Source organism: Chionomys nivalis, chromosome 15, assembly GCF_950005125.1.
Source record: "Chionomys nivalis chromosome 15, mChiNiv1.1, whole genome shotgun sequence".
In the NCBI taxonomy this organism is placed as follows: Eukaryota; Metazoa; Chordata; class Mammalia; order Rodentia; family Cricetidae; genus Chionomys; species Chionomys nivalis.
The window spans coordinates 36,511,452-36,526,283 of NC_080100.1; the positions used below are offsets into that span (position 1 = coordinate 36,511,452).

Below are 14,832 nucleotides of genomic sequence, written 5' to 3' on the forward strand. Positions count from 1 at the left end.
GCACACTGTTGCCAGCCGTAAGAGCTAAGGGCTGCTGCCCTGGGGATTCGTGTGCAGCAGGCCAGAGAGGCAGATGAGAACGAAAGCACACACTGGGTAAAACTTCACAGAATGCCATCCAACGGGCAAGGACCAAAACGTCTATCATATTTTCACAGGCTAGCAGGGAAAACATTCAAATCCACCCCTTTCAGCTGGAATAAACTGATAAAGAGAACGCTAGTGATAAAATAGCCATAGGAGAAAACAAAGGGAGGCCACTCATATGACCTGCATGGCTTTGCCTCTGCATGATTAACATTTTAATTTAACTAATGTAAGACTAATCTACAATAAGCTGAGTTGCGTTACATTGTGTTAAACTGTGTCACGTGACTGGCTTCTTCTGAAAAGCCAGTATCAGCACGGCTGAGGCTCCTATTGAGACGAGCCAGCTCACTGTTCTAAGCATGAAAGAAAACCATGTTCATAAAGGCAGGAATTCTGATTCCCAGACTCTCAAATCTCCAATCCAAGTGAGAAATGACATTTGCCATAACTGATATCGCATGCTAAGTATCACTTCAAGTGCCCACCGACACCAGGGTATACTGACACCGAGTGTTGAAGAAATACATTGTGGGCTGTCTCATCACCAAAATAAAAAGATAAACTATGCTAAGAGTTAGGGACATCATCCATAAAAGCCTTTGCAAAACTCAGAAAAGAGCCTGATATCCAATTAGGAGAGCCAGAGGCTGGAGAGGGAGGTCTGGGAGAAAAAAGGCCTCACTAGGGAGGTGGCATTTCAGATACGCCTAAGCGGCATGTTGTTCTAGTACATGTTTACTGACAGAAAACGTACAACGCCAGGACAGAATTCCTATATAAGGCACACTCAGTTTCCCTCATTACTAACGTTTCACACCAACACAATTACTGAGCCCATACTGCCGCAGCCCTTTAAAGTGCACTCTATACTGGGCTTCCGTAGCTCTTCCAGGAGCCCACCCACGTCACATCACCTCGTCCCGGCTCCTCCTGGCCCTGAGTTTCATACCCTTTCCTTGTTTGTGACGACGGCCTTAAACAATCCCGAGGAATTCTGACCTGGTATCTTGTAGAATGACACCAACTATAATTTGCCTGTTATCTTATTCCTGTAATTAGACTAAGGGTCAAGTTCTGAGTGTGACAATAACAGATGCAGAGTGCCGTTTTTATCAGATCATATCAAGGATATATGCTCAGGACAGCTTACGAAGGCCAGTGTTGGCCTTGATAACCTGGCTAAGGCAGTGGTTGTTAGTATTCCCGCTGCAGAGGAAATCCCCCCCACCCCCTCAATTTATTCTGCACCATGTGGGTGGAATGTGCAGACCCCGCATTTCAGGGTTGGGACTTGAGCCCTCCTTTCTTGTAGGGAAAGAACCTACAGAAGTGACAGCATGCTCCTGCCCAGGAAATTTGCCTGTGTTCTCCACTCCACCATTTGTTCAGCTTAGTTCTGCTGTTCATTTGTTTTTAATTAGTACGGGTTGCGAGTATTTGGTCTATAATTTGGGTCATAACCTAATATCACATTTTCTTGCTCAAATTGTTCCAGCTCAGGCCATTGGGTGTTCTTTCGGTGTACTCTTGCATCAGGCTGCTATGTCCTCATCACAGGAGGGCTGTGTGTGTGTGATCACGTCCTTTGCTTTCTGGCACCACAAGATGGTCCGGGCTCTTCTTGTATATTCCCTGTCCAATTCTCTAGAAGCAGCTATTTCCCTAAGGAATCCCAATTCCTCTTACTGCAATGTGAGATCAGAAAACAGAGTATCCGAGCTAGCAGTGCTCATGACACTGGAGTAGAGGTGCTTGTCACTCCTCTTGGCTGACAATACAAGGGAATGTTTGTGGTATACCAGATGGCTGAGATACTAAGGTGGATGGAGGGCTATGTTCTGACATACTTTTTGTACATTACAATAATAACAAGAGGTGGTGTGCCTAGGTTATTTCCAGCATCATTCAGAAGAATAAAAGATACATTTATTTATAGGGAAAACTGGGTAGACTATTTTGCTACTGCTTTATGCAAACATTTATTTATAAGGAAAACTGGACAGACTATTTTTCGTCACTGCTTTAAGCATTTTTTTTTTTTTGGCCAGAAGAAGCTCAGAATTCTAGACATTCCTACAACAAACAAACAACAACAACAACAACAAGACAACAACAAACAAGCCCAGTCCGATTGTTAGGTTATATTTTAAAATTACCAAAAGAAACAAAGGTGAACTCCCTGAAAACAGAAATGGAAACTACAAAACAAAGCCCTGGTTTTGTAGCTTTGTAAAGGTCATGGGGGAAAAGAAGAGAAAAAAAAAAAACAAACATAACTCCCTTGGGTTAGTTCCAGCATCACCAAGCCAGCAGTGGACATACACCAGAAGGACGGGAATCAGGGTGGCATGGCAGCAGTGCCCTTCCTGATCCACCGCCCACACAGAAAAAGGCTACTGATGATGTTCTTTTATGGATGGAAATAACGGATCTAAAACACTCAGTCCTGACTGTGATTCTGATTCTGTCTACACAATTTATGAAAATCACCGTGGCAGCTATGGCAGACCAGGAAGCTGAAGCCCAAGGGTAAAGGGGTCCAGTCTACCCTAGCCAAAGGCAGAGGGTGGCTCCAGCCCAGACAAATCAAGGGGCCACCATGCCTGAGCAGTGAGCACCTAGGATGGAGAAACTCTCCTGCAGAAGTGTGCCATTCTCTCCTCTAGTAGAGAAATCTCATTGGTAGCAAAAATAAAAATAAAAATTTTAAAAAAAGAAAACAAAAAGAAAAAAGAAAGAGAAAAAAGAAAATTGAATTTTAAACCCATGTCCTTCTTATCGTAAGGGAACGGCTACATTGTTTTTGTTGCTGTTAGACGACAGCACTCAGAGTCCATTAGAAGGGAGCAAAATGTGTGGCCCTTGGGTGCAAGTTCCTCCTTTTGTCACACATCCATCACGACGTAGATGGGAGGCATCAGCTACCACTGTTTAACATGGAACATTCTGGGGAGGATTTACCTTTTGAAACTGCTTTGAATGAAACAACATATAACAGCAGATATCAAAGAATACCGAAAGCACAAAATCTGGCACACGGTACCTTAGACTATACTTCCTACCAGAACAGAAATATCACTGTGTACTACACCACACAGAGGACAATCCTGGATTCTCCTAACCTCATCGTTTGTGGACAGAGCACCCAGTGTGTGCTCTGCACTATGCTGACTATGCTGGACTCTGTGTACTTGTAGCTTCTCTCTCCTCTCTTCTATATTCCTCCCTCTCCCTTCCCTCCCTACCTCCCCCTTCTTTCCCTAAACCCCTCCCATAGTGGGCTTGACCTCTATGGCATGGCAGATGACCTTGAACCTTCTGTTCACTTCCTGAATGCTAGCATGATAGGCACATACCAATGGACCACACAGCCCTGCTTGTGCAGTATAAGAGATAGAACTCGGGCTTTTGTGAATACTAGGCAGGTGCTCTACCAAGTGACCTACATCCCTAGCTCAGCATTTCAATCTTATGTCCCTTCTTGCTACTCGTGTTTACAAATGAAAGACACTGAGCTTTGGGACGGCAAGGCTGGCTGCCCAAATTATTAGGTAGGAAACAGCAGCGTTGGAATCTGAAACCTAGTTCGCCTGACGACAAACACCCATGTTCTTTCCACTCTGCAGAGCCGCCGTAAGCACTAATAGTGGCTGCTCTCGGCCAGGGAGTAAATGTCACTCATCTGCCTTACACACAAAGTTCAGCAAAACATTTTTAAAAGCCAAGAATCCTAAACAATAACAAAAGAAAATGCTTGGTATTTTCCACAGCACAAGATCATAAACCCATTACTACCTTAGCTGCTACGTCCAAGTTAACTAACATCCTAGTGGGTACCACAGAGCTGTCTGCTCTGTGAGAATATATCTAGGCTCTTCCACCGCCAGTGAAGAAATTTCCTCCGTTACTGATACCCACACGTCACAGAAGCACCAGGTGCTTCTGTCTACTCATCTTGTTACTTGCAAAAGGAGGTTGTCAAATCCATCTGTAACTGTTTTCTCTCAGTCAAGCATTATATTTTGATTTTATTTTTAAAAAGGGTGAGGATAGTGCCCAAGGCTCTGCCACAGAAGCCACCACTTTCCTGTAAACCAAGTCAACAGGTAATAACTGAACGCAATCTTCTAGTAATGATTAATCTACCGGAGCCTAAAAGTGAGGAGTGTTCTGCTGAGGTTCACCAACACCAAACGCTGATATGAGAATTGAGCTGATGACAATGTCGCTTGTCACCCTAGTTACTTGGTCCCTAGTTAAAATTAAAGGCCTGATTAGTCTTCACTGAATGTTCCCAGGCTAGTGCGATGGTTCAGTAGGGAAAGGTGCACGCCACCAAATGTGCTCACCTGAGTCTGAGCCCCAGGACTCACACGAGGGCAGGAGAAAATCACTACCACTTGTTCTCTCCTCTTCAAATGAGTGCGCGCACGTGGACCAACAGATACACACATGCGCATAAACTTAAAACATTTTCAACAAGTGTTTTTTCTTTCCTATTATTACCTAAAAGCAAGGGAGCATCTTTTTTTTTCTAATTGAGGTGATATAAACAAGGACCCGAAATCTTGTATACTCATTGTGAGGATTTAGATGCAAAGATGCTGCAAAAACTACAAAGATGCTTTTCCTTTATTGAGTAGCTGGAAGAATAAGACACCAAATTCAAAACACCAAGAAGCCACGTTTCGAGTTTCTATAGCTATAGAAGAGCTTTACTCTTAAAATGTATGTATTCATTTAGGCATACATATGGACTCTTGACAATTCTCTTTTCTATGTTCTAACACTTAAAATTTTTTAAAACTTTCCCTATTTTTACTCCATAAATTAAAATGGCATTTCCAACTAACTTAGTTTCTTTCTTAATGGAATTTCAGTCTTCCTGAGTGACCCTATACTTGAGCAGAGCCGGTATATCTTAAGACTCTGCCACAGCTATGAACATCCCATCTTCCTTCCTGCAATCCCTCTGGCCGGAAGAAAACCGTTATCAGCAGCCACAGCAAGTGCCAGCCTGTGCTATGCACACAGAAGGCAGCAGGGGGAGCCAGCGGGAAAATCGCTGAGAAAAACCACTCCAGAAGAGCAGCTTTAGTTGTAGACAAAGCAGAGAACAGAAGACAAACTAAGATGCTCAAAGAAGCCTTAACGGTGTGTGCAGAGCTGGCGTGAGGGCCTCTGAAATGAACCACTGAAAAACCTTAAGTTTCTTCAAACGATGTTCGAGTCCCAACTTCAAGATGGACCTGCAGTTTGAAGCCCAGTGATTTCTGCAATGCTGAGCTGTCAAATAGCACCCAAAATATGAGAGCAGAAATAAGTAACAACTTTATGTTGAGAGCTTTTAGGGAGATTTCAAAATGATTTCATTTTTCTCCTTCAAATATCACTGCACTTACACGGAAGACCTAGTAACAAGCACACGAGGTCATGAGAAAGAAGACTGTTACAGGGCTCCATGGCAGAGGGACTGACTCCTGTGGATACTCTCTTGTCCTCAGTTTACCCATGGAAGGGCTGGTGTTGACCAGAAACACCACTAAAGTATTCTGCATTTTACAGTATTTTACCTTGAAAGTATTTTAACTTTGCAAAATCTGTGTAGAACAGCAAGTGTCCCAAAACTAGCACGATGATACTATATATGTCCTGAAGACTAAGAAGGCCTATGCCTTCCGTTACAGCAGGACAAAGAAGTACCTCGTTTGGTCTGGAATTCTAAACATGAACTTAAAAAAGCCTGAACATCTACTCAGAACTTCAAAGTGTTCTAGTTATCTATGGGCGATAAAGTCAGTTATCTACGAACTACAAAAATCTATGACACGTACAAATCCCGGCCAAGAAACTACTCTTGGGAGGTAAACTACTGAAAGCAAATATTTCGGATAAACAGAAAGTCAAGAAAATCTGACTTTTAACTCTTATATTGACCATTCAAATAAATTATTATGTCTCAATTATGCTAAGGAAATTGAAGCTTAAAAATGTTTTTTTTTTTTGTTGTTGTTGTTTTGTTTTATAACTCAGTAAGTAAAGAACAAAACTCTAACTGAACTTTCAGGTCTGTCTCTCCACCTCCAAAGCTCCGAGGTTTCACTAAAATTGCCCTCAATTGTAGCAGTGAGGTTCCGGGGCCAATCTGTATAATCTTAGGGAGATTAGTGTACTTATGAGGGTAAATGCCATGGATTTAATCACTCAAATTAAATGCCATCTGGAATCTCTTACCCCCTGCCCCCAGTACAAGCATCCCACATGTGTTACGGCCAGCCCCGATCTTGGCCAAGAAAGCAAGCATATTCTTGTCCCCACATTATCAACCAGCAGCCTATGTACACAGTGATAGCAATACAGAAAATACAGCTAGTTGTCTGTTAGACATCACTTTAGAACTGCTCATTAACTCAAATTTCTTTTATTGAGAACTTTCCTATATATGAATTATTTGTTAGCAGGTTTGAGGACCTGGCTTCCCACTTTCCAACTCTCAAATCGCCTCCGTAATAAATCATGTCTCTTATCGGTTTAAAATCTTAACCTGTTATTAGTGAATTATTGTGTTCTTTTAATAAATTAATGAAAAACTTTTTTTCAACTTCCACAGAGAAGACAACTGTCCTGATCTCTTAAGGCAAAGGAAAATGAGTCAAATACATTGACTGAATATAGGGAAATAAATCTAGCAAGCAAAAGTAACTTATCGGACAGATTCTCTCTGACTAGCGATATCCCAAGGAAGCTGTTCATATTGCTAGTCCAAAATGAAGGCAGGATGTCACTTACAGCTCTCGGTTGACCAGTTGTTCCAATCCACTTCATTGCTGGTGGAAGTGGCTTATTCCTGTCCTTGTTTATTAAGCAGAAGGGTGACATTACAACCTTAACCAGGGACTTTTTTTCTAGGCTAACTTTCTCATCTCTGAACGACCATGCAAGTGGAACACTAGTTTAGAAATGAATGAATTTACAAAGAAATGAATAGCTTCGACACTAAAAATTCAAGCAATGGCTAACAGAGCCAACGTGAGTATAAAATGTATCACATCAATAATCTTTCAACTTTGAGGCATAAGCACAGTTGAATGCATTTTGAAAAAGTATCCTCTCACTTTACATATATCTTACTTCAGCCAAATAAACCCATCTCCCATACATCCTGTAGCAGTTAATACAAAGTTTGAAGACCTTTTGCAACGAGGAGTTAAGAAAGACAAAGGTCTGTCTAATTGGATGCCTATTTTAAAAAGGTATTATTTTGAGCAATAACTATGACGTAAAGTTTTCGGCTTAAAACACAAACAAAAGCCACTTCACAGTTTAAGCCACGATACTGTTCGATCATCCATCAATTATTCAACTCAAACACAGGTTTCAACACTAAGACTATGGATTTTAAGGAAAGTAGCGGCTCAGGTGCATGAGAAGCGCCGTCAAATTACGTTGCAAGCACAGGCAAATGCCTGCACCTGGCTAGGGGCTTTCAGGTTCTGAGCTGCAAAGAGACCCGAGAATTCGAGCCTACTGGGAAAGGCCCTCTCCATATAGGAACACTGGTCATATTCAGCACATGTCTTCGGCTTTAAAAAGCAAACTGTCAAAACGAAATGATTCCTATTTTATAAAGTTCGAATTTGTTAGTTAGATGAGAACAATGGCCCTGAATGCTGCTGCAGGGATCCCGCAAGAGTCCCAGAAAGAGAGCAGGAACTGGTCATTCCAATGGAGAGCCAAGACAAATATAGAAATGAGGCCCAGGTGACAAAAAGCAACAAACAAAAACAATCAAGAATGCAGATTTGATTACCAACGTGGTACACACCAGCAGGCCTATGGGGTTAGCAAGTGAGTTAATATTTTGGAAGAACCCCCTTCAGTTTAAGGCCATTTTTCATTTCAACAACAACATTATCTCTGTTAACAGTGTTACCGACACACCAACCCAGTGGCTGGCTGACGAGCTATGGCATTTTTATAAAAATCTGCGGGAGAAATAAAGCAGGTGGGGAAGAAACTACGCTGAGCTCGCAGCATGAAAAGACATTCAATAAACGACCAAATACAACCGGTAAAATGTCATAACCCTCCTGACCTTGTAAATAGGTGTCCAAAACTACAGAAATAGCTCGAAGAGACAACTCTGTCTAATGGCCACATGTCCTTACTGACTCTTTCAGCCCTTTGCATCAAGTACACAGCTTTCCTTGGCCCCCTAAGCCAGCCGGTCATTAAAGACCACCTAATCTCAATTATTTCTTTGCATAACCAAAGGCATAGAGCACACACTTGTGTTGCTGTTTTAAAGGCAACTCTGAAAGTACCTTACCTTACCTCCTCCTAGGCTACTTCAAGGCTGCCTGGCGCTGAAGGTTACTTCTCAGCCCCCTAAACTCCATTAACTGCCAAGACTAGCAGCATCTTGGCACATATGGCATAAATGCCCAGGCGAAGCCTAGTGGTAACTAAATGACCTTAGAAACCTGGATTTGGTCTCTCCAAAGCTGAAGGAGACAAAGGCAGTACAACGACCCTTCTAACTTCGTTAATGTCCTCCGTGGATGCATACCGGGGATAGAACATTTATATAGAATATTTAAAACCCGATCTTTAAAAGGTACCCCGAGAACCAGAGAAATGGCAGCGAAGGTTGCAAGTTCAGTGAACTCTGCTGAGTTTGAGCGAGGTCGGTGGTGGCGTCCTAAGTCACTTCATGGAGTCCTGCAACTCTTATTTCCAACCAGGACTCTTAAGCAGTACCTTTGATAACACGCAATGCCACCAGACCCCACTGGGTTTCTGCTGCAAGGGCAAAGTGTCACTCTAAGCCCTTCGTCCTAGGGATGCTAGAACTATGTCAAAGTTGCTGTTGTAAAATGTTTTATCTAGCTACAGGGAGGCATGTAAACAGGAACCTCCCTCCAAAGGAGCAGAACAGCTAACATGCAGTAAACATAACAAATTTCTCTCTCTCTTTCCCCAAGCCACTGGGATCGGTGATTCCCCAGCGTGGGAATCAGCAGTCTAGCCGCGTCACTGACACCCGAACCAGAGCGGGGGGCTTACCTTGTTGGAGGCCATCTCACTGACGGAGTGCCTGGTCTGCAGGGTCTCTAGCTGGTCCAGACACCAGTCCAGCTCCTCCAGGGTCTCGCTGGCCAGTTTCTGGTAGGCCTCCTCTGCGAAGAGACAGGGAAAGGGGGACTCAGTTCTCAAGCGCTTCACGGGGCCACCAGCGAGTTCAAAGGGGGCCATCCTGCCGTACCCCGCCATGCTCGGATGCCCGGTGCCCGCACATGAGGGCTGCTCCTTCATATTGCCGGGCCCGGCGGCGCGCAGGGGGTTGAGGCTGGACTGGCGGGGCCGGGCTCAGGCTGGCCAGGATGCTCCAGCTTGACGTCGCGGGTCGGCCTCCAGGGAGGGGCGCAAAGTGCTGCAGGCCAACTTTGGCACGGCTACACCGGCGAATTCGCAAAGGCGCAAGCTCGGGAGTTCCCTGCGCTCGCTCGCTGGGATGCTGCCCCGGGGTGGCGCGCACGGGCGGGCGGGGGAGGGAGAGGGGATGCCCCGCAGTCGGGCGAGCGGTCCACGGGTGTCTGAGTCCCGCAGCCGCGCGACTCCACGCCGCCTCCCGCCGAGCCCCGCGCGCGAAGCGAATGAATCAGCCGCGGCCGCCGTTTCCTGTTTTGTCGCTCAAGTCCGCGGGCGGGCGGGCGCAGCGCCGCTCCATGCTGGCTTTCCGGGAACACTCCCCCTCGTGCCCCTCGCTGCCCCGCGGCGCTGTCTGGCTCCCCACCGCGACTCCTTACAAAAGGATTCCGAATTGCAGTAGGCTGCCCGTGTCGCCCGCCCTGCCACCACCACCACCTCCTTGCCGCGGCATCGCCCCCCGAGGCAGCCGGCGCCGCTGCTTTGAAGCGCAGCCGGGAGGGAGGCGCGGCCGTGCGCGCGCGTGTATGCGGCGCTTCTGTGGGACTGGTCTGCACCAGGGCGGAGGAAAACCCGGCGTGGAGCGCCCGTCGCCCGCCACCCGGGGTCCCCGCGGGGCTCAGGCGGGGCTGGCCGACCCCAGCGCGCAGGCGCGTGCGGCCAACCGAGCGCACCTGCCCCGCGGGGACCCCGGGCCAGAGCACACAGGAGTTCCTGGGCCCTCTGTCCCAGCTCAGCCTGCCAGGCCTGGGCGTCCGGGGCGAAAGCAAGGTGACTTAGGACAATCACTACCCTTCCTGCAAAATGAAGTTTGGGTGTTACCCTGGGTTTAGGATTTACTTTCTTGAAGGGGTAGGATTATGAGAATAAAATAATTTCTATTAAGGGTAGACTGTCAATACCCAGCCAGCTCCTCTATATTTTAGTGTGGATGTAAGCAGACAAACCATAGTGCTGTGGGGTCAAAAATGCCTTCGAGCTTGACAATAAGCTACATTTCATGTCACCTTAAGGAACAGCAATGTAAAGTAACCACAGGGTAAAATTTACACACAGCCTTGCCTGGGTGTCTCCTCTGCAGAATGCACAAGAACACTCTGGACTTGGGTCCAGGACAGAAAGTTTAGAAGTCTGTTTCTGCCCACTGTAGACGAAATAAACATCAGAAGCATTGTGGGGAAATGGGTTCCGTTGATAAAAGCTGACCCAGGGACCTTGGGCACTTTTCCTAAAGTGGTCAGTTCCAAAACTGACCACGAATATTATTTCAGAATGAGAAAAGTCGAAACCTCAGGGGTCTCTCCCACAAACTGTCAGCAGAAAGTACGGGGTCCTCCTTTTTCATCTTCCAATCGACAGTATTGTGGGGTAAAGAAATTCTGTTCCAGTGTAGACTCCAGTAATTATTAGAGATGGCAAACAATTCCGTGGGTTGAGTCTCAAATCTGGGATTTCCCTTAAATGTATAAGTTTCAATAACTTCCAGACGGTGGTAGCCTTGCTACTTGATTTGTCCTTACCCAAGATTTTTGAGCTGTATACTCATCATTTTGAATGTTATGCATTAAAATCTCTCTCTCTCTCTCTCTCTCTCTCTCTCTCTCTCTCTCTCTCTCTCTCTCTCTCTGTGTGTGTGTGTGTGTGTGTGTGTGTGTGTGTGTGTGTGTCCATCATTAATCCCTGTAAATAAACCTTAGGTCAACAACTGCCTAAACCTTGCCAGGTGAATTGAAATTTAAGGCTGATGATACTTTTTTTCTTTAACAAAGAAAACAATCAAAGATAATTTACAAGGTGAGTATTAAGTTTTCCCCTGATTGTAAAACTGTAAAATATCGCATGCCTGTTATAAACAAAAGATCCAAAACATAGAAAGTCCTTTGTTGACCCATAACCTAAAGATTTGGAACAATAAGTCAACATTTGAATCCATTCCATATATAAGTAGAGAGTTGTCTGGACACCGCAGCAGTTCATTTACTATTTAGTTTCACGGTTGCTCTTTTCTTTCCTCTGCTCTCTAAAACAGCAATACAGGGAATTAGAGGAGGAAAATAACTTATGGTCACGTGAGCGGTCCATAGTTTGTACACCCAATGCATTCAGAGGCACAGCTATTGCATAGAATCCATCGCTGCCATCTTTTCTGTTATCCCAAGCCAGCCATCTTCTACACAGCTCTCAAGCTTGGTGTTCTATGTCCCTGCTTCCTGCCACCCAACTCTCTGAAAGCCTGCGTTCCCGGGGAACCTCCCAGTGTATGGCAGGCTTTCCTTGACCGCACCTTTCCTATCTTCATGAATGTTTCCTGAAATCAGAAGTAGAATTCGAACCTTGGCTCTAGCATTTATGGTTCTATGTATTATATTTTAATATTTATTTATTTATTTATTCATTTTGGATTTTTGAGACAGGGTTTCTCCCTAGCTTTTTGGTTCCTGTCCTGGAACTAGCTCTTGTAGACCAGGCTGGCCTCGAACTCACAGAGATCCGCCTGCCTCTGCCTCTTGAGTGCTGGGATTAAAGGCGTGCGCCACCACCGCCCAGCTAATCTTTATTTTTTTAATGTGGAAGAGTAATTTGGGGAAGTCTCAAGTTAATGCTTCAAGACGTCCTGCACTTCGACCCAAAGTTTGCCTGGGAGGGGGTGGTAGAGAGACAGGGGAGGAATTGCTTTCAGAAGACCCGCTTCATATTCAAATCCTGGCTTAGTTATTGCGACTATAAGAAATCAAGCAAGATCACATACATAAGTTCCAAAGCCTTCCACATGCTCTCTCTCTATTTAGAAAATGAAATTGCCCTGAAACATGCGTACATGTTGATGAGGGGGTATTTGCATACAGTAGGATAAACGAATTTCTAAAGTCACTGCTGGAATAAAGACCTACTGAGTTAAGACTTTCCTTCTCCTAGACGGAGGCAGCATGGCTACCTCCAGTTTTCCAGGATCACTATCAAGTCTTCACTTTCAGGAATTTTAACCCCAACTGCACTAAGACATGGAGTAACTGACCTTTACACCCCAGTCCCTCCTTTGGGGGGGGGACACACAATGTGGAACTGCCAGCTGTAGGAAATTGAGTCACCACACCAGACAACACACCTAAATGTCATCTGCAGCTAGTTGGACAAAAACAGTGAGCCAGTTTCATATTGGCCTTTACCAAGAACACATACCGCATTCATTAATGAAATGCCCCCTAGGGAGTCATATAGGCTGCGGCCCTGCTTAAAAATATATGAAAACTCTTCTATTTAACTGTCCGAATCTTGCTTAACTTGAGGAGCTAACGAAAAGAAAACACTTCAGACACTATTGGCTAAACTCCACGTGGACCGGGAAAGGGCCGTGTCACAGGCAGCTGAGGAAGAACACGAGCGTTGGTGTTCTTCAAGGTACCCCTGAGCCGTGCGATACCATGCGTCTGCTTTAAGTCTTCTGAGAAGAAGCAGTCCTCAATACTTGTGGGACGGCACTTGGCTTCCGTCATAGTTATGTGCGCAAGGGATCCCCTGACACATGGCCTGAAATCTTGCCAAGGGCTCCGGGAGATGATGCCGAAGCAGCAGCTTCTCTTTGAAAGGGAAAAACGCCGTCAACTCGGAGCCACAGGAGTTGGCTACGGGCTGAAGTTGTTTTCTTGTGAAATGTTGGGCCTATTACTCTACCCACAACTTAACTGTGATGTCAAAGGATCCAGGCTACAAGACACGAAACTTGGTAAATGCTAGCTTATTTGTCAGTGCTTGTGGGGCCAAAGGTCTGTATAAGTCTGCCATCATTCCTGGAGAGGCCTGCTACAGAGGAGGTCAGAGAAACACCCCAGCAGCAGCAAAACCACAGGTGAACCTTGGGTACCATTGGCTACTCTCCATTGAAAAATTCATACGGAACAGTCACAGATGACTCTGATTGTTTTTTACTTAAAGCAAACACGTCATACAGCTAAGAGAAAACGCTCAAACATGCCCTTTTAATGTTTTCCAATTTCTCCTCACCCAATCCACGCTCAAGGGAAGCATTGATGGTGTCGGGAGTGGGCAGACTGAGAAAATGACTTGGGCCTCACATGTGAGCTAATCGTTCCTCGGCTCTGCCATAGCGAAAGATCTGTGCGGGTCAGTTCTAACTTTGGCTGACACACTTTCCCCGTCTTACGCATTTTATCTGAGGGGAAAGGTATGAAGGCCCTGGATTCTCTTTGAGTGTATATATGTGGCAGGCTGAGGCAGCATGCCGATGGCAAGCTGCCCTCATTTCCTAGGCTATTTGTGGCGTCAAGTTCTTGTTTTGAAGTATTTTTAAATTGTATAACATATATAAGCTTTCACTTCATAATTTGAAAAAAAAACCACTCCAAGTGTAGATATGTGTAATTTTTTGAGTCTCCCCCAAAACATTTTCCCACTAGCTACAATTTCTTTCTAAAGCTACCAAAGGCTCTTGTAGAATTTTGCAAATGGATTGACTTCTATTAACTTTTACTCTGATCAGGTTTTCAACATTTATATGGCACCATGTGTTACGGACTTTATTAGAGTCAGCAGAGACACCTTGAGAGCATGAGTGTGTCCCTTATTCAAGGGAAGACCAGAGTCTATCAGTGAAGACAATCTTAGCACTCCGTGTAATGGACAAGGAAGGATGGACAAGGATGGACAGTTAGACGGTAAAAGAGGGCCGTGTTCAAGTCGTAATGGCACACAAGTGGGGTGGAGAAACCTTAGTCCTTGGGAAAGAAAATAACGGGGTGGTTAATGCAGACTGTCAAGACCACCCGGAAGACTGATGAGGCGCAACTTTGGATCCAACTATCAGGGCTTTCTAGGAAAGGATTAACTAAAGGGTTAGAAGCCTGACTGAGTGAGAATACCACTAGATCATGAGTCAGGGCCCCAGAGAGAAGAAAAAGGGCGGAAAGCAGAAAGCCAAGTGAGCACCAGTACACCCCCTTGCTCCATGAGATGTGAGGACACATGCTCCAGCCTTCACGAACGGCACCATGCCTTTCTTATCTACATTGGCTCTCCCCAGATGTTGCCTCTCTGGTTCAGTGGGGTATTTGGTCACAAAATGTTAAGTAGCTAAGGCATAGAAGAAAAGGAAAGAAGGTAGGAAGGGCATGTCAGACAAACGCAGCAAACACCTGGACCTTTGGATAATAAGATACGGGAATATGCTTCAATGAACTGCCTCAGAGAGCCTTGCTCAGGGAAAGGAGCCTGGAAAACATTCGGAGAAATTGCACACATCGGCAGAATCAGCAGGTAGGAATATTGGACTGTCTTCAGAAGTAGGAGCTGCTGAGT

The 14,832-nt window shown here is 45.2% G+C and overlaps 1 protein-coding gene across 8 annotated transcripts in view; it reads right to left on the reverse strand.

Annotated features, from left to right (window-relative positions):
• The window catches only part of Pde4d (phosphodiesterase 4D), an 821,324-nt gene that overhangs the window by 42,237 nt on the left and 764,255 nt on the right, over nucleotides 1-14,832 (reverse strand). For 7 of the 8 annotated variants that reach the window (XM_057790013.1, XM_057790014.1, XM_057790016.1 and 4 more), the window contains one exon: nucleotides 9,157-9,269. In XM_057790013.1, the coding sequence (XP_057645996.1) occupies nucleotides 9,157-9,269 (113 nt within the window). Of the gene's footprint in view, nucleotides 1-9,156; nucleotides 9,270-9,355; nucleotides 9,494-14,832 lie in introns of those variants that run through there. The other variant, XM_057790020.1, reaches the window with a different exon arrangement.